We start from the raw sequence: 19,206 nt of genomic DNA, 5'->3' as shown, positions 1-19,206 counted from the left end.
TTTTGTTTGGAAACCACGTCGCACAACCGTGCAATTGTCAGTTAAAGCAACGCAGTGCCGAATCGCAAAAAGTCCTCTGGGCAGGAAGGGGGTTTAAGTGCCCAGTAAGGAAGTGGTTAAAAGATCTGGACGTCATCTTAGCACAAAATTGCATGGCGGTACACTTTATATCCTAGTTATAAAATGTATTTAGACAACAATAACATAACATTGTCATTTTAACTCAACCGCTCTGTTGTTTATTATTAAACAAGATAAGAACTACTCAGCTGAGCATTTACAGGAGAAAAACAGAATTTAGTAAATCTTACGTTGTTTAACCTATATATAAAAAATAAAAAAACACCAAAATCTGTAGTCAAGCTGAATTTTTTTGAAAATGTTTATGTTAGTTACAAGCCCCCAAACATAGTCACGTCATATTTTTCAGGGGATTGATTCAGTCAACTATTGAATGAAATTGTTGTCTGTATCACATTTGGTGAGCTCTCCTGTTGATTGTCCCAGTGACCACGCAGCGAAGTAGAGGAATTTTCCCAGTGGGGACATATAAAGCAGGCAGTGGGGACATAGAAACCTGTCCCTTTCCAGAATAAATAAGTTACAGTTGCTCTTTACATTCCTGTTACCCTAACTTTCTGTCTCACTGACATAGGTGTGCGCAGCCCATTGCATTAGGGTGTGCACCCCAAATCTCAAACAAGTACTCTGTGCTGAGTGGCTTCCTGTTCATTCACAAACTGAAGCATAGTAAACACAGTTTACTATTCCGCAGGTATGAATGAACACATTGAGCAAGTGTGTTCATTTAGAAGAAAGAGAATCACCGCTCTAGGTGGGTCTGCTATATGGTCACACATTTAAAACAGGATTCCAAGGGTGCTGGCAGTGCAATGGGCAAGCATGAAAAGTAGATGAAAGATGGATAGCCGCACTCCAAAAAAAACCTGGTAAATTACATATTTACTTGCCTCTTTCCCCTGCTCTCCATCCTGAAACATCCCCCGCAGCAGCCAGGGGGAGAGGAGAGGAGGGAAGCCAGCAGCACTGTGAAATGGGGGGGGGGGGGGCAACACAGGGGAAACCTGGGCAATGAGGAGATACAGAACTCAAAACTGTCCCTGATTTTGAGGGATTGTCCCTGATTTGGAGCAATGTCCCTCTATCCCTCTTTCCCCCTCATTTTGGTCTGATCCATATAGTTGTGTATAAAATGCACTTTTTATCTTTCAAAAAGTGTTTCCCAGTGCTAAAACTTTCATACAGTTTCTAAATTGCTGCATTTGTAAATTTTAAATGCCAATAAAAAAGAATCGTAGTGGTAAGAAAAAGCACTTGTGGATTCAATTAACTTTGTTTGGGGTCAATTCTCCTTTAAGGGGGCGTGGTAGGGAGCATGTCTTATGCCTTCATACGTTTGATAGTAGGTGTCCCTCATTCCCATCTCAAACTGTTGGGAGGTATGCCACACGTAGGGATTAGGGTGTGCCAAGGCACACGCCCTGCGTACGCCTATGCTCACTGACCATGTTGGAAATTTAGTAGGGAGGTATACTCCCTAATGGGGCCACAGACAGCAATAAAAAGAGTACACAGAGTATTTGGCTACAATGGTTTAATTAATGTGTCATTATCTTGTTCATTGTCCTCCCTATGCTGCCTCCTAGGTGACTTCAGACTAACCACACCTTTAGGTCATTGCCTTGCTTAATTCTCTTGAATCTTTCTAGGTGCCAAACCCAATGTCTCACAGTAGTGATGCAGATTGCGTGGGAGTCCTTAGTTCTACTCCTTACATTTTCAGATTTATCATAGTATATAACTGGGCCATTCTCTATTTCTATGATGAAATCTTTCCACCTTATATTTGTTTTTGCTGCCAGCAATTTGTATGCTTTGTCACTAAACGTAACATGTTCAAACATTATATGCGCAATGATGTAACATAAGTGTCAGCCTAGATGTACTTAGAAGCCATAAAATAACGTATTCATGGCCAAGTAATACGTTGCCTGGATACGCCACAAATATCACTACAACAGATGACATGTTGAATTAAGAGCTTTAAGCATGTCTGAAATTGCAGGAAGGAATTTCCGAAGGGAAAGAGAGTTGATACACAGGTGTGCAACTCTTATCATTGTGTGCTTTACCCCCACCTAGTGTTTACTCAGAAGAAGTACTGTACATTTTTAATATCTGACACCTGTGCTAGGAAGAATTGACCTCTCCTGATAAAAAGTATTAAATGATCTAAAGGTGACCGCCCTGTCAGATCTCCGCTCTCCCCTATGGGGGGGATCAGATGAACACGGACCGTCTGTCCGTGTTCACCCGATCCGATGACGGATGGAAAAATAGGATTTTCCTCTGTCTGCAAAATCGGACCATAGCGAGAACCGATGAGATCGGGTTTCAGCGGATGTTCATCTGCTGACACCCGCTATCCCATAGGGATACATGTATGTCAGTATTTCATCCGAAAACGGATGGATGAAATAGAGAAATACGGTCCGCACATGTGAAAAGGGCCTTTAAGGACTTTACACTGTAAGCTCCTTCAGGGCAGGGACTGATGTGAATGTACAATATTCATTTAAAGCGCTGCGTAAATTGTCAGTGTTATATACATTTCTGTAATAAACAAATAGTCACTAATTAAATTTGCAAACCTGGTGTTTTGACTTTACTTCATTGCCTCTAAAAGTGTTAAAATCAACACATTTACTGATGAAGATTAGCAACATACCATAACATAACATAACATAACAACATACTTCTTTAAGGCTGGGTTCACACATATGTGAATTGGATGTGGGTTTCTCTGCATCCAATTTGAATGACATGAGATTGTGACTGGCTCTCTATGGAGCCGGTTCACACATCTCCATTGCATCTGTTGGGTGGGTTGCACAGGAATGCTGTGCGTCTTTGGCTCCATTTCAGCTCAGCTCCTTTCACATAAAGGCTAGGAGGCGGCACAGACCGTGACCGCAAGGGGAGCCGAGCCTGGCCGAGTGTATCCGAGTGTACTGCGCTCGGTATATGGCGGCGTTAAAAAATGGCGCGGGAAGCGGTGATCTGCGTATATCGCGCACCCACGATTTTCCCCTTATTTTAAGGGGAAAAAATTGCGCGGTATAACGCCGATAAATACGATAAAAAAAAAAAAATTACTTCCATAACAAAACCCAGGACTAAAAATGTAATAAATTGCAGCTTACAATCCTTAGATGTGGTGGCTGCATTTGTTTTCTTTTTTTTCAAGCTAAGAACATTTTTATTAGCAGCAAAGTAGTAGTTGTTTCCTGGAGCGGTGTTCCGGCAAAGGGAGCTAAGGCAGCTACATGTGTTATGTAGCTGAGCTATGGCTGACAGGCTACGGCTGACAATAATAGAACGCCAGCTGTATCTCCATTGAATGCCTTTATAGGCATGAGATCAGGTGCATTGCAGTATTTCAAACAGGGCGCTGTGTACGGCGCACTTCCGTGTTCCCTGCTGGAATGCAGGGCGGCACCGGGTGATGACGTCATCGCGTGAGTGCCGTATGCGTTCCAGCATGGAACGCATTACGGCGCTGAAAGCGCCAGTCTATAGCAAAGGAAACAGGCGCGCGGAGCGCCTGTTACAGTCCTTCACCATGTCACACAGACATAAGAAGTCAGACAGCGCTTTGTTAATGCAACCTTTAAGGTAATGGCAAAAATCCAGGTCCACAAATTACATCTCCAATTTTCCTCCAAAGACCATACAATGTAAAAGTAAGCATAAAAAGAAGAGCGACACTCCCAATAGTGTGAAATTTAGTCAAAAGGGTTACCATTACATTTAAAAAACACTTACATGAATGAGCTGTATATAGCATCCTAGTAAAAACCACAACTCCCAGAATTCCAACTCCAGGTATGCGTATACACCACATAATAGCACATTATGACAGACTAACTTGCGAAACGGACAGCCCCCACAGTGCCCTATCACTGCTGACATGGAATCCATCTTCACCCGGTCTTCCTTCTGGGTTTGTGGGCACTGGGTGTTTGAATAGCCGAACAGCCGCAATGATGTCACTCCTGCGCATGCCTACAGCTGCAACACAGCTCTGTCTATGGATGGCATGGCCTTTATTGAGAACGCATTGTGCTGGCGATGTCACCAGCTGCTTCACATGTAAATATACATCTTAAACGGTGCCTGTTTGGGAGATATTTACTGTATTTATAGGCAAGCCTTATTATAGGTTTACCTGTAGGTACAAAGCAACATAGGGATTTTACTCTCACTTTAATAAAAGCATTCACATACCACTCCAAATTTAATCCAGGGAAAAATAGTTCATAGATCCACTTTGTCGCCATTTTAGATAATTTTTACCTAATTCAAGCACCTTGCCATTGTGGGATTTACTTGTCAATCCCTAAAAATAGACTCCAAGTGGGAAACTTATTGTGGGCCAATGCATAGTGCATAAACCTACTACAGTGGGGATCGAAAGTTTGGGCACCCCAGGTAAAAATTTTTATTAATGTGCATGACGAAGGCATCAAATTACAGATTAGACATTCTTATATGTCAAAAAAAGTTAGATTTTATTTCAATCATTTACACTTTCAAAATGACAGAAAACAAAAAAATGGCGTCTGCAAAAGTTTGGGCACCCTGCAGAATTTATAGCATGCACTGCCCCCTTTGCAAAGCTGAGACCTGCCAGTGTCATGGATTTTTCTCAGTCATCGTCTGGGAAGACGAGGTGATGTCAATCTCAAAGGTTTTAAATGCCCAGACTCATCTGACCTTGCCCCAACAATCAGCACCATGGGTTCTTCTAAGCAGTTGTCTAGAAAACTGAAAATAGTTGACGCTCACAAAGCTGAAGAAGGCTATAAGAAGATAGCAAAGCATTTTCAGATGTCAATATCCTCTGTTCGGAATATAATTTTTATTACATTCCGAACAGAGGATATGGTGGAACTATAATCAGAGAATTAAGTCATGCTAGATCACTTCAGGCTGGCCCCTTTTGCAGGTATAGCTATGCAAAACAATAAAGACAAGTGCCTACACGTCCATCCTCGGGTTGAAGTAGTTAAAGTTCACCAGTTAAAGTTGAAGTGCATCTACAGGCATCATCCCAGTATGGATTTTTACAGCTGGTGATTCCCTTTCAAGCAGAAGTGATTTGAGTTTTAAATAGCCACTTCATCACTTCTGCCGGTGGCAGAAGAGGGTAAAACCCCCCCCTCCCGTCGCCGCCTTTTCCAGGCTCGTCCGAGCTGGGGAGCGTTGCGGCTTGATGTTGTTCCTCTCTCTCTGTGCCCCCGGAAACAGGGAGCGACAAGTATGTTGTCAATTCCAGTTCCGCCTCTTTGCTTACGTGGCTGTCAGACCAGTGTATCTGATTGGCTGCATGGCCAGAGGAGATATTTGGGGTTCTAAAAGACTCCAGACCTCTCCGTAAAGAGGACTCGTCGAGGCCCTTGCTGGCACAAAGGATGTTATTCATCCCTTGTGATAGCAATAAAATTAATCCCCAAAAAAGTGTAGAAAAAAAAAAAAAAAGTTTTGTAGAAAATAAATAACAAAAAAAATTGAAAAGCACTTCAGTCTCCCAGTGCTTACATACAAATGCGAATGCATACGTTACTCCTGCACGCATATGTAAATGGTGATCGCAACCACACATGTGAGGTATTGTCGCTAGCATCAGACCTCCTGTGTAACTCTAAACTGGAAACCTGTTAAGGCGTTTAAAGCACCACCTATGAAGAACTTTAAGCACCGTAGTTTGCCGCCACTTCACAGGCAGACGCAATTTTTAAGCGTGGCATGTTAGGTATCCATTTATTCGGAGTAACAGCATCTTTCACATTATACAAAAATTGGGGTAAATATTGTGTTTTGATTTTTTATTCATTAAAAAGTGTATTTTTTCTGAAATTATTTTGTTTGAAAAATCGCTGCTCAAATACAGTGTCACATAAAAAATTGCAACACCTATCATTTTATTCTAAAAAGGACCTCTGCTATATAATATATATAATGGGGTTCTAAGTAATTTTCTAGCAAAATAAGCAGATTTTTACATTTAGGAGCGAAGTATCAGAATTGGCCCAGATACAAAGATCCACCAAAGATTTTTATAAAACTGCTTGGTACCACTGTTTAAGGGTAGGAAGTCCAGAGGACTCCGGGAGATCTGAGCTGTCTGGGGAGGAAAAAGGTACGTACAATAAAACCTTGGTTTGAGAGTAACTTGGTTTGAGAGCGTTTTGCAGGAAAAGCAAAATGTTTTAATAAATTTTGCCTTGATATACAAGCGATGTCTTGATATAAGAGTAGCGTCATGTCATAACTGAGTATAAAAAAAGAAGAGAGGAGCCTCCAAGTGTAGCAATATGGTTACATTTAATGAAGGTACAACATTTAGCAACTTATTGCTACACTTAGAGGTGCCTCTCTTCTCTTTTATACCCTGTAAAAAAAACGCTTTGATATACAAGTGCTTTGGATTACAAGCATATTTCTGGAACGAATTATGCTTGCAAACCAAGGTTTTACTGTATGTGTGGCTATTGAGTATGCAACATGTGCATATTTTTTGCCGTGCTAACTACGTACTGTACAGTATAAGTGGAGCCACTGACAAGTATACAGATCATTGGTTCTGACTTCATTTAATACTCACTTGTTCCAGGCTAGTGACTCTGAATGTTTTTAAATTCTGGTCACCTAGCCTAAAAGGTGAGCAGACAACATACTGTATTTCTCGCAGTACATGTTGACTTTAAAGCGGTGGTTCACCCTTAGAGAGAACTTTTTAGCCTTAGATTCCTGCTCGTTTTGTCTAGGGGAATCGGCTATTTGTTTTAAAATATGAGCTGTACTTACCCGTTTACAAGATGCATCCTCTCCGTCGCTTCCGGGTATGGGCGTTCCTTCTTGATTGACAGTCTTCCGAGAGGCTTCCGACGGTCGCATCCATCGCGTCACGATTTTCCGAAAGAAGCCGAACGTCGGTGCGCAGGCGCAGTATAGAGCCGCACCGACGTTCGGCTTCTTTGACGCGATGGATGCGACCGTCGGAAGCCTCTCGGAAGACTGTCAATCAAGAAGGAACGCCCGCTCCCGAAGACCCATACCCGGAAGCGACGGAAGAAGATGCATCTCGAAAACGGGTAAGTACTGCTCATATTTTAATACAAATAGCCGATTCCCCTAGACCGAACGAGCAGGAATCTAAGGGGGAAAATTTTTTTTTTTAATAAATGGGTGAACTCCCGCTTTAAACAGTTTGCTTTTCTGACATCCGCTTTACTACCCTAAAAATGTAATATCAATAATCCTAAAGACAGACTCTGATTTGCATTATATTCTCTAATCTGTAATAAAGTTGGGATTGCTGTGTATAATAAAGAAAAGTTATATACAATGTAATATATTGTTTGCTTGCTGAATAAATTGCACTTTCAAGTTAAAATGTTTATTTTGAATGTGTTCAACTATGCACAGACTACATTAACTCATAAATATTTTCAAAAATTGAATGGTCCATGCAAAGGAATGTTACAAGCAATTATAACACATAAAAAGTAGTTGCACATTTGAAGGCATCTTTGAAGATACGATGAATGGAATGGTAAAATTATGTGTCATTCATGAAATGTGAATGTAATAGCAGAAACGTTAGACCTATTATATGGATTTTTTAAGTTTGGCATAAAAGACATCAAGTAAAGCTAAAGTTTAGCTAAAAAAATAGTTTTCTTTACAGTTTTAGTTACATTATTTACCTGTAATAAAGTACATCCCATGATGTGTGGAGCTGCAGGAATCTGTTGAAATCTTCACTGCAGGGCTGCTCTGTCCTCTTCCTGCTGCTAAACTTCTGGAGCTGAAGGGGTTAACAGCTTCGAGTCTCCAGGCTCATCTGCAGTGAAGATTATTCCTATGGGAACACACCCCCTCCTCACCTCTCCTCCATTGAGAAAAGTTCTTCCACTGATTACACTGCCTTTAACACAATCTTTGGAAGTTCAGAGTCTGAACAGTCAATGTATTTTCTACCCCATTCACTGATAGTGTTACAGGAAGTGTATTCTGTGAAGGAACATTCCTCAATGAATGAAATGCAGTAAGAGGCATGTCCCTGTCAGATCTTTAGTGCAGCAGAGCCTGGAAACCCATAGCTGCCAACCTCATAATGCACAATGTTCAGGAGCAGGAAGAGGACAGGGCAACCATCCCTGTAGTGATTATTTCTACAGAATCCAGCAGCATACACATTGTGGGGCATACTTCATTATAGTTAAAAAATGTAGCTAAAGCTGTAGAGGAGAAAAAAAAAGTTTTTTAACCCAAAACATTAAGATGGTGCTGATTATCCTCAAGGGTTGCTGAATATGGGATTAAGTTGTTGGGTCACTCTAATAAAGGTTGTTCTGCGGCTTAGCTCCTTCAGCTTGCCTGCCCCTACGTATGTGCAGGTAGAACGAATTCCTCCAAGTATATCTCGAATTGTTTCTTCTACATCACCCCGATAAGGAACTTCAACAGTTTTCCCCTCAGAAGCTCTGAATGATAAAAGAAGTAACAAATTTAGGTTCATGTTTTACTCATCAGTTTTAAAAGTGACTCTGTCACCATACATTTTCTTGTAAAAAGCACCATGCTAACATAGAGCATTAAAGTGTATCCAGACCCAAGAACAATAATGCATCATGTTGCAGCTTTACCAGTCCTTAGATGTGGTGGCTGCATAAGGTTTCTCCCCTGGTAATTTTTCAAAAAATAAAATTTCTGTTTTAGGGTGACAAGTGCACACCTATTGAACTGTATATTATGAAAGAACAATGTTGTCACCATAAGATAGGAAGTGTGTTAGGACTACAGAACCCCCCGATGTAATCCACAGAGCAAACTGGAAATAATACTTACTGATGATAGTCAGAATAGGCAGAGAGAACAGGAAGTTGCTCTCTGGATTTCTGGCAGGATCAACAGGTATTTCCTTGAAGTTATTGAACAGATATAACAAAACACTGTGACAAACGCTGAAGAAATTACACTTTGCTACAATGTAAAGTACTGAGTGTACAGCTTGTATAACAGTTCAAATTTGCTGTCCCCTCAAAATAACTCAACACACAGCCATTAATGTCTAAACCACTGGCAAAAAAAGTAAGTGCATCCCTAAGTAAAAATGTCACAGTACATGTTGGCCTTCATGGTTCCCTCAATGAACTGTAGCTCCCCAGTGCCATCAGCACTCATGCAGCCCCAGACCATGACACTCCCACCACCGTGCTTGACTGTAGGCAGGACACACTTATCTTTGTACTCCTTACCTGGTTGCTGCCACACACGCACACACACACTTTACACCATCTGAACCAAATAAGTTTATCTTGTTCTCATCAGACCACAGGAGATGGTTCCAGTAATCCATGTCCTTAGTCTGCTTGTCTTCAGCAAACTGTTTGCAGGCTTTCTTGTGTATCATCTTTAGAAGAGGCTTCCTTCTGGGACGACAGCCATGCAGACCAATTTGATGCAATGTGTGGCGTATGGTCTAAACACTGACAGGCTGATCCCCCACCCCTTCAACCTCTGCAGCAATGCTGGCAGCACTCATACGTGCACTGAACTTCTTTAGTCAACTATGGCGAGGCCTGTTCTGAGTGGAACCTGTCATGTTAAACCGCTGTATGGTCTTGGCCACCATGCTGCAGCTCAGTTTCAGGGTCTTGGCAATCTTTTTATAGCCTAGGTCATCTTTATGTAGAGCAACAATTATTTTTTTCAGATCCTCAGAGAGGTTTTTGCCTTAAGGTGACATGTTGAACTTCCAGTGACCAGTATGAGAGAGTGAGAGCGATAACAGCAAATTTAACACACCTTCTCCTCATTCATGCCTGAGACCTTGCAACACTAATGAGTCACATGACACCGGGGAGGGAAAATGGCTAATTGGGCCCAATTTGGAAAATTTTACTTAGGGGTGTACTCACTTTTGTTGCCAGTGGTTTAGACATTAACCCTTTTTTCTGCCAGGCCCTGTGCTCCATTTTGTACACTCAGGTGGCCAGGCCATTTTTCCTTTGTTTTTTATTTTTCACTTATAGCTTTCAGAATTTGTGAAAGAGCCCCCAAACCATGTATTTTCTGTAAGCACATGATAAGTAAAATAAAAAGAAGGTGCTACTGATTATGATTATGATGTTTATCAAACCAATATATTTGCAAAAAATACACTAAAACTATTATTAGCAGATTATTAGCAGATAAAAACACAGCACATTTTCCAAAATTCCTACTAAATATAAAAGCTTAACCTGTATTGAGTGAATAAATAACAACTATTTGTAACTTTTAACCACTTAACGCCCGCCGCACGACTATTTACGTCCACAAAATGGCACGGACAGGCAGAAGGCCGTATATATACGTCCTTGCCTTTCCGTGGGTCCCCCCCCCCGCTGCGTGCGGTGGGCGGATTCCCTCGGGACGACGGCGCGGCTATTCGTTTATAGCCGATCCGTCGCGATCGCTCCCCAGAGCTGAAGAACGGGGAGAGCCGTATATAAACACGGCTTCCCCGTGCTTCACTGTGGCGGCGCATCAATCGTGTCATCCCCTTTATAGGGGAGACACAATCGATGACGTCAGACCTACAGCCACACCCCCCTACTGTTGTAAACACACACTAGGTGAAGCCTAACACGTTCAGCGCCCCCTGTGGTTAACTCCCAAACTGCAACTGTCATTTTCACAATAAAGAATGCAATTTAAATGCATTTTTTGCTGTGAAAATGACAATGGTCCCAAAAATGTGTCAAAATTGTCCGAAGTGTCGGCCATAATGTCGCAGTCACGAAAAAAAATCGCTGATCGCCGCCATTAGTAGTAAAAAAAAAAAATTAATAAACATGCAATAAAAATATCCCCTATTTTGTAAACGCTATAAATTTTGCGCAAACCAATCGATAAACGCTTATTGCGATTTTTTTTAACAAAAATAGGTAGAAGAATACGTATCGGCCTAAACTGAGGAAAAAAAAATGTATATATGTTTTTGGGGGATATTTATTACAGCAAAAAGTAAAAAATATTGAATTTTTTTCAAAATTGTCGCTCTATTTTTGTTTATAGCGCAAAAAATAAAAACCGCAGAGGTGATCAAATACCACCAAAAGAAAGCTTATTTGTGGGGAAAAAAGGACGCCAATTTTGTTTGGGAGCCACGTCGCACGAGCGCGCAATTGTCTGTTAAAGCGACGCAGTGCCGAATTGTAAAAACGCCTTTGGGCATTTAGCAGCATATTGGTCCGGGGCTTAAGTGGTTAAATTGCGCCTTTTTGCGAATTGGTGAAAATTGAACAGACGCAAAAGTGTAAATATCCAAACTTCTCAAAAAATCTGAAGGTTTTCATTTTTCCCTTACAGCTTTCAGAATTTGTGAAAAAAACACAAAACCATATATTTTCTGAAAGCATATGACCTCTAGAATAAAACGAAGGTGCTACTGATTTTTTAGACCCTGCGGCAAAAAATGCACCAAAACCATTATTAGCAGATAAAAACACAGATAATTTTACAAAATTCCTGCTAAATCCCTACTAAATATAAAAGCCTAACCTTTATAGAGTTAATAAATAACATATATTAGTACATTTTAAATTGCGCCTTTTTGCAAAATGGTGAAAATCGAACGTACCCAAAAATGTCTCATAAAATCTGGAGGTTTTCATTTTTCACTTACAGCTTTCAGCATTTGAAAATATCACTCAAACTAGACATTTTCTAAAAGGCCAGTAGAATAAAAAGAAAGTGCTACTGATTTTTTGGGCCCTGCAATAATTGTGCAAATGTTATCGCTATTTTCACAAAAAATACACTAAAATCATTAATATAAACACAACGTAACTTACAAAATTCCTGCTAAATTAGTACTAAAGTCTCGTTCACAAGTGGCATACTAAAGTATACGCTCATGGAAGGGTCATGCTTACCCACGCAGGGATGCACAGGTGTTCCGTGCATCCTCTTACAGGCAGTCCAATTTATGTTAATTGGGATGCATTGACTGCACAGGCATAGCTGCTGTTCCCAATCTGACATCCATGTGGGTGTGTGTACATAACCCCAAACGCAGGCAGTGTCAGCTCAGGGACATGCACGAGGACCTACATGGATGTAAAATTGGAAGGCGGAGGGAAGAGAAGGAGAGATGCCATGGATCGGGGGTGCAGGGGCAGTTGGGGGTGGCGATCTGACTGGCAGGGGGGACACATTTGGACCCCCCACCCCAAGCAGGGATACCGGCTAATGATGGTGGCTGTGGGGAGCGGGTTTTGGGGGGGGGGGGGGGGGGGGTAGTGAATGATAGGGGGTGAAGGGCATAGGAGAGGAGAGTGGGGAAGTTTTGGATTCTGAAGATTCTCTGGTGGCAGTAGTTCTTTAACAGATTGCATATATCAGACAGATACATTTTAATGATTTTTTTTCGCAGGGTGCTTTTTTCTTCTTTAATCCATTTGGTGACCGTGTCGCTTTAATCAAAGGCTTTAATAATCATGAGCTAACAGGAAAGAAGTTGATAGTCACCTGTACTCTGCCACTCCACCTGCATGTCTCTTCATTGCGGTTTCTGAGCTCATGCCATAGAAAAGCTTATATTTCTTTCCATCCTTCACAGAAATTTCTCCTCCAGACTCTGTATGTCCAGACAGCATGCCCCCTAACATGACAAAATCAGCCCCAGCTCCTGGAAGAAAAAACACATTAAATTAACACATTCATTTCAAGAGATATAGTAAATTATGTTCCATTTGAAAGGATATCCAAATATCTTTTATCTAATGTGAAAGTAAAGTGCAACTGTTCTGTACCTTTTAAAGCATCACTATTTGCCTTTTTGTAGCTTTAAAAACATTGCCAAATGTTTGGTACTGATTTCAATAATCAGATAATCTGAGGCACAACAGCATTTTACTGAAACAAAAATCATGGACAGGCAATACATTCTTTTAGATTGTAAGCTCCAACATGCAGGGCCCTCTGATTCCACTTGTATTGAATTATGTTTTAACTGTATTGTCTCCCTCCATTTTGTAAAGCGCTGCATGAACTGTTGGCACTATATGGTTACATAGTTGGTACGGTTGAATCAAGACACCAGTTTAACCTGTGTGGGTGTGTGCATGTGTTTATGTCAATAATAATTCCTATATCCCCGTATAATGTGTTCTCTAAGATACCCTGCTCTGAATAATAATAATACCTGACGGGCCTCCCATGGCTAAGGTGGACAATTCGATAGATCTCCCGACTGGGAAATTCCCAGGCAGTTCCTCCTAGTTTCCTCTGGGTAATGGTATTCCTAGATAGGGTTTTGCCACAAGGTGGATATTCCTAAATCTTCTATATGGGTAATATGAACTGGGGGTGCCTGCAGGTAACACCAATAACTTAAGTATAAAAGAAAGGTGGTGCCCAGATAGTGTAGTTTCGTTTTAAAAACTTTTTACTCAATAAAAGGAGCTGAAAATTACTCACATTAAAAATAGCAAACAGTAACCAAAACCCAACGAGCGGCAAGCTCGTACTCCCGCGTCACTTTTGGTGTTGCCTGTCAGAACCAATCCAGACGCAAATCGTCACAGTCATGTAACTTCATCAGGGGATACCCTGATGAAGTCATGTAACTGCGACGATACGCTGTATATGATGACATTATGCCATTTTTAATGTGAGTAATTTTCAGCTTCTTTTATTGATTAAAAAGGTTTTAAAACGATACTACACTATCTGGGCACCACCTTTCTTTTATACTTATGTTATTGGAGTTACCTGCAGGCACCCCCGGTTCATATTACCCATATAGAACATTGAGAAAATATCCACCTTGTGGAGAGACCCCATCTAGGAATACCATTACCCAGAGGGAGCTAGGAGGAACTGCTATTGATCGTCCAGCCTGTTGGGTTTCTGTCATTGTATTTTGACGGTAGGAAAAACTCCAACTGTAAGAATACGATAGCATAGTGGGAGGTATTCCCCCATCAACAATGAATGTGTTCATGAGGAATTCGAGAGATTTTATGTCTTTCAATCCATGGTGGAAGGAAAGAAAAATTGCTCAATGTATGGGCAGCCTTAATTACCTCCAGTTTTGTTATCTATGAAATTAAGGAAATTATTTTTGACTTTGGTGAAGCCGTAGTGCCACTTTGTAAAGCCAAGATGCAGGAGCAGATGAAGAGTCACAGAAATGTCCCAGCAATTTCAAGCAACAGCCTGATGAAACTTGGGCACGGAGAGGAATATACAGGAAGTACATATTTCATTCTTGGCTTATACTCCTGGAATCCAACTTTCTAGATGTCTTCCAACACTTTTGTCCCATCTCACCCTGCATTCTAAACTATCAATTACACGTTTCATAATATACTACTACCAGCATTTATTACCCATTGTTTTCTTGGCGTTCTCCTAAAAGTGCTCACTGAAGAATATTTACAATGTTATAAGCATGGTAGTTTTTGCATACTAATACTGTTTGTTTCATTTTTCTAATCAAAGTCATCTTTTTTTCTTTAGATTATCTAGATGGACCCAGCTGCCTCCCTACTTCAAAGATACTATCTGTCTGAACAATCAGCATAAATTGTTACCGTCTTTGAAGCGGATGTTATCAATAAAAAAAAAAAAAGCTTTATCTGTGAAATATTTTGCCATATTTTGCCTTGTATGGTTTCCTAACTCTGCTATTCATTCTATACTGAACTCTTTTGCTCACATGACGTTAGTATTACTGAACATATTGTGCAAAAATGGCACAATCTGCTGATTTAATGTCAAAAGCTGTTTTGCTGTTCTTTCAAGACTATGCATGTCAGTGGCCTGATGTGCAGGGCCGTATTTTGATTGGGCCCTGGGCAAACATGTTCTTGGCAAACATCCCCCCCCCCCCCCCCCTCCATTCAAAAAAACATAGCAGATAGACTCAAAATCAGTTTACTGCAGCAGATCACGCAGCAATTGCAATTGTTTGCCAGAGGTTACAGCCTATCCTCATTACTCACTGGCTGGTTGCTAGAGGTTACAACACATAATTTCTGCTTGTCAATTTGTTGCCAGAGGTTACTGCACATTATAAGCGCTGACTGATTGGTTTCTATAGGTTAATGCACATCATTACCACTCACTGAGCAGTGGAGCAATCCCAAATAATTTAGCAAGTAAAGCGGCACATAAATACACATACTACAGGAGAGGGTCAGAGACAGCGGACATTCTGCACGAGATTACCAGAGACTGCGGACATACTGCATTAGATTACCAGATACTGTGGACATACTGCATTCGATTACCCGTGATTCCGTGAATTGGGGCCCCGATGACAGACTTTACAGAGTGCACAGAGGACACATGAGGCTGTATTCGCGTGCTAGCCAGCAGAGAGGGGGCGGGGCCGGGAGCTCCACTCGGAACAGAGTGGCTGTAGTGATAGCCAGTGATCAGAGTGGGCGCGTCAGTGGACTCGCCCCCGCCCCCTGTATTCCCCAACCAGTATAGAGGGGGCGGGGCCGGGAGCTTCACTGACACGCCCACTCGATCACTGCTCTTACTACAGCCGCTCTGCATACAGGCTACATGGGGCGGCGTCATCGCGTCAGTGGAGCTCCCGGCCTCGCCCCCTCACTGCTAGCTAATCGGGAATACAGCCTCCCGTGTCCTCTGTGCACTACTGCACTCTGCAAAGCCGTCATCGGGGCCATAATTAACGGGTAGCGCGGGGCCCCCTACAAAGACTGGGCCCAGGGCAAGTGCCCCGTTTGCCCTGCGCTAAAGACGGCCCTGCTGATGTGAAACATTATGTGTCATAGCATATTACAGAAACAGAAGGGGATTTTTACAGCACACATATCATGCCCACGATATGTGTGCATGAAAACAATGAATACTGCTTTCTGTATTAATTGACAGTAAAGTATCGTTAGAGAACAACAAAAAAAAATGTAATTTTAGCACGCTTGGGTTGATTTACTAAAACTGGAGACTGAAAAATTTGGTGCAGCTGTACATGGTAGACAATCAGCTTCTAACTTTAGCTTGTTCAATTAAGCTTTGACTAAAAACCTGGAAGCTGATTGGTTTCTATGCAGAGCCGCTCCAGTTTTTGCACCCCTTAGTTTTAGTAAATAAACCCCAATTTGTCCACTTTATACAAAACTCACCAAAGGCTTTTGCAACATCTCCTGGACAAGTGCAGCCTCCATCCTGAAAAACACAGTATGTGTACAATTATTTACATGCTACCTGCATAAAAAATATTAAAATGTATGTAAAGAACCATGCTCCTTATGACGGAACTTTTATCTATATGAACTAATAAATTCTAATATTTTATACATAGGTATTATACGTCGTTGACAGTTTTCTTATAGCTGTCAGAAGTAAAGTCACATTTTATACTTGCCAAAAATCCAGTGTTTTTTTTTTGGCGCTTACAATTTGGTACTTCTCCTGCACCGAAATCACAAACAGTGTTAACAGCCCTGCCCAGTTCTCTTTGACTACAGAACACCTCCCCCATATCTTATGGAGGAGAGGGGAGGTGTTCTGTAGTTTAGCTTAGAAGAACTGGGCAGGGTTGACGACACTTTCCAGAATTTCAGCACATCAGAGGTATTGTATTGTCAGCAAAAATATGAAGTTATGAGCTCAATTAATGTATTGCAGATTAACAGGTATTTTTCTGTCCTTGCAGCACTTCTAAAGGGATAAACATGGGGAAATGTGCATGTATTACAGAGATGTACTGAATATGCTTTCTTATTTATTTCCCCCCAGATATGCACTTTAAAGGGGTTGTAAAGCATAATTTTTTTTAAATAACAATCATGTTATACTTACCTCCACTATGCAGCTCGTTTTGCACAGAGTGGCCCCAAACCTTGTCTTCTTGGGTCCCTTATGGCTGTCTCAGCGCCTCCCTGCAAGAACTAACCCCCTTCATGGGAGCTCTCTCCCATGGTGGTTAGTTCTTGTGGGGGCGCTCCCGTGATACAATGAGCGGCTATAGTCGCCGACTGTATCACTTGGCCCCGCCCCCAGCACGCCGCGTCATTGGATGTGATTGATAGCAGTGCAAGCCAATGGCTGTGCTGCTATCAATCCATCCACTCTAACCAATCAATGGCCAGACTGAGCAGAGAAGAGGACGTCGGGAGCGAGCACAACAGGCAAACAGGCTCGGGTAAGTAAAATGGGGGGGGGGGGGTGGGGGGGCCGTAACTGTCAGATGTTTTTTTACATGGACCTTTACAACCCCTTTAAGTCTTCATATGGATTTAACAGTCACCGCTGATTGCATGGTTTTGTTAAAATGAATAACAGTGATGGAAGCATGTATTAATTATTTTCTTTATACGTACTGATATAATATGACCATTAAGCCCATGTGCTGCATCTGCACATTCAATGACTGCACTTAGCTGTGGATACCCAACGCCTGTCTTTTTTCTGGTGGTGCAGACAGAACCTGATTGGCAAAAAAGTAAAATTAAAAGATGAATGATAAGAAATCATAACTAGCACATCCAAGTGATGTCTACATAATAACAAGATCAAATATAAGCTCTTCCAGTACTTAAAACAATTATTAAGATCCTTTGGGGCACATATAACATTGAAATGTAAGGTGTTGCTGCAATTCCCCTTCTTTTAATGTGAAAAAAGCTATAGCCCTGCAGTGGAAAAAAGTCAGACCCTCCTAGTCTGCAAATGTGGATTAAGTTAGTCAATAAGGCTTTACCTACCTACAAATTGACCTATACAGCCCAAGGGTGCCCAAAGAAATTTGATAAAATATGGTCCCGTTGGAGGTTTGTTGTGTCAGGTCTAATTTTGTCACTTAGATTTTTCTACTGAAACCTTCCACTATATTGCCACCAATTGGGAGTCGTCATACATTAGTTCTACTTGAAATGTAATTTGTATGCATCATGGATTGTACCTTCACCAGCTGCTTGTTTTTGGCATTTGTATCTTTGATGGGCTTTCCGGAATGTACAAAAATGTCCCTGTACTTATATATGCCTGTGTTTTTTATTAATATGTATGGCTTACCTATCCGTATGTACCCCGATTCATGTCATCTTTGTTTTTCCTTATAAAATTTATAAAAGTATCTTTAACCCCTTTACGCCTAAGGGTAAAACAGATCTTAATGCCTAAGCACAATTTTGACATCTGTTAGTAAAATTATACATATCTTAACTACGAATTTGTGCATCCAGGTGGATTATTTTCCTTGTTTTTTTTTCCAGGACAAATTGGGCTTTCATTTAGTAGTAAATTTAGTAGTAATAGTATTGATATCTTCTGTTTTCTTTATTATCAAAAGGAAAACTGTCCCAAAATAATATATATTTTGGCTGTATATTTCTTGTTACTACCATAACCTACCACCAAAGAACAACACAAAAAAAAATCTTCTGCTCTTAATGATCGCAGCAATACCACATATGCCCAGTGTGCATTTTGCTTTTTTATTTTTGTCCTACTTAAAACCCACTGACACTAACTGACACTGATGCTAATTAAAAAAAAAATCCTGTCCAAAATATACTGATCCTGACCTTTGACCCTACTTGACCCAAACACTAACACTGGCAGTGTCCTAGATCAAACCTTGATCTAGGTATCCCCCCCCCCTTTTTTTTTTTTACCTCTTTGCAAAGAAAGAGAAAGATACATTGCATCTTTCCTCTCCATTCACAGAGAGAAAAACACAGGGGTGGGTGTCATAGTGACTGATCACTGTGGTAGCAAATTACAGACGACCAAAGTGATCAGGTGACCCAGAATCTGGAGATCTGGGTCCCGTTCGTTCGTACGGGGCCCGGGCCGCTTGGTGAGAGCCCAGTCTCTGTGCTGTGGCCCAGTGGGGCCACATATATGCGTTACGTTGGCGGAAAGGGGTTAAACAAAACATTGAAATTTAATGATATAGTTTTACTGTATGTAATCTTTTGTAGAGTACAGCATGATTGAGCACTTAGTCCAATAGATGATTTCTAATTGTGTGGATTTAAGCACAGCGACCAACAACAGATTATATTATACTGTTCTACGACTAGAAAAAAGTGTAACCACAGGAACCACATTACCTAATGAAATCAAAGGGTAAAGATATTG

At 41.2% G+C, this 19,206-nt stretch overlaps 1 protein-coding gene across 1 annotated transcript in view; it reads right to left on the bottom strand.

Moving 5' to 3' along the window:
- Positions 1 to 7,467: 7,467 nt before the first annotated feature.
- Positions 7,468 to 19,206, bottom strand: part of GMPR2 (guanosine monophosphate reductase 2) — a 25,821-nt gene continuing 14,082 nt past the window's right edge. The window contains exons 7-10 of the mRNA XM_040354720.1: positions 17,442 to 17,548; positions 16,242 to 16,284; positions 12,607 to 12,766; positions 7,468 to 8,573 (exon numbers count right to left, since the gene is read on the bottom strand). Of these exons, the coding sequence (XP_040210654.1) occupies positions 8,387 to 8,573; positions 12,607 to 12,766; positions 16,242 to 16,284; positions 17,442 to 17,548 (497 nt within the window). The 3' untranslated portion in view covers positions 7,468 to 8,386. The remainder of the gene's footprint in view (positions 8,574 to 12,606; positions 12,767 to 16,241; positions 16,285 to 17,441; positions 17,549 to 19,206) is intronic.

The sequence above is a fragment of the Rana temporaria genome, chromosome 1, assembly GCF_905171775.1.
Source record: "Rana temporaria chromosome 1, aRanTem1.1, whole genome shotgun sequence".
NCBI lineage: Eukaryota > Metazoa > Chordata > Amphibia > Anura > Ranidae > Rana > Rana temporaria.
This window is presented reverse-complemented; position numbering and strand designations above follow the sequence as displayed.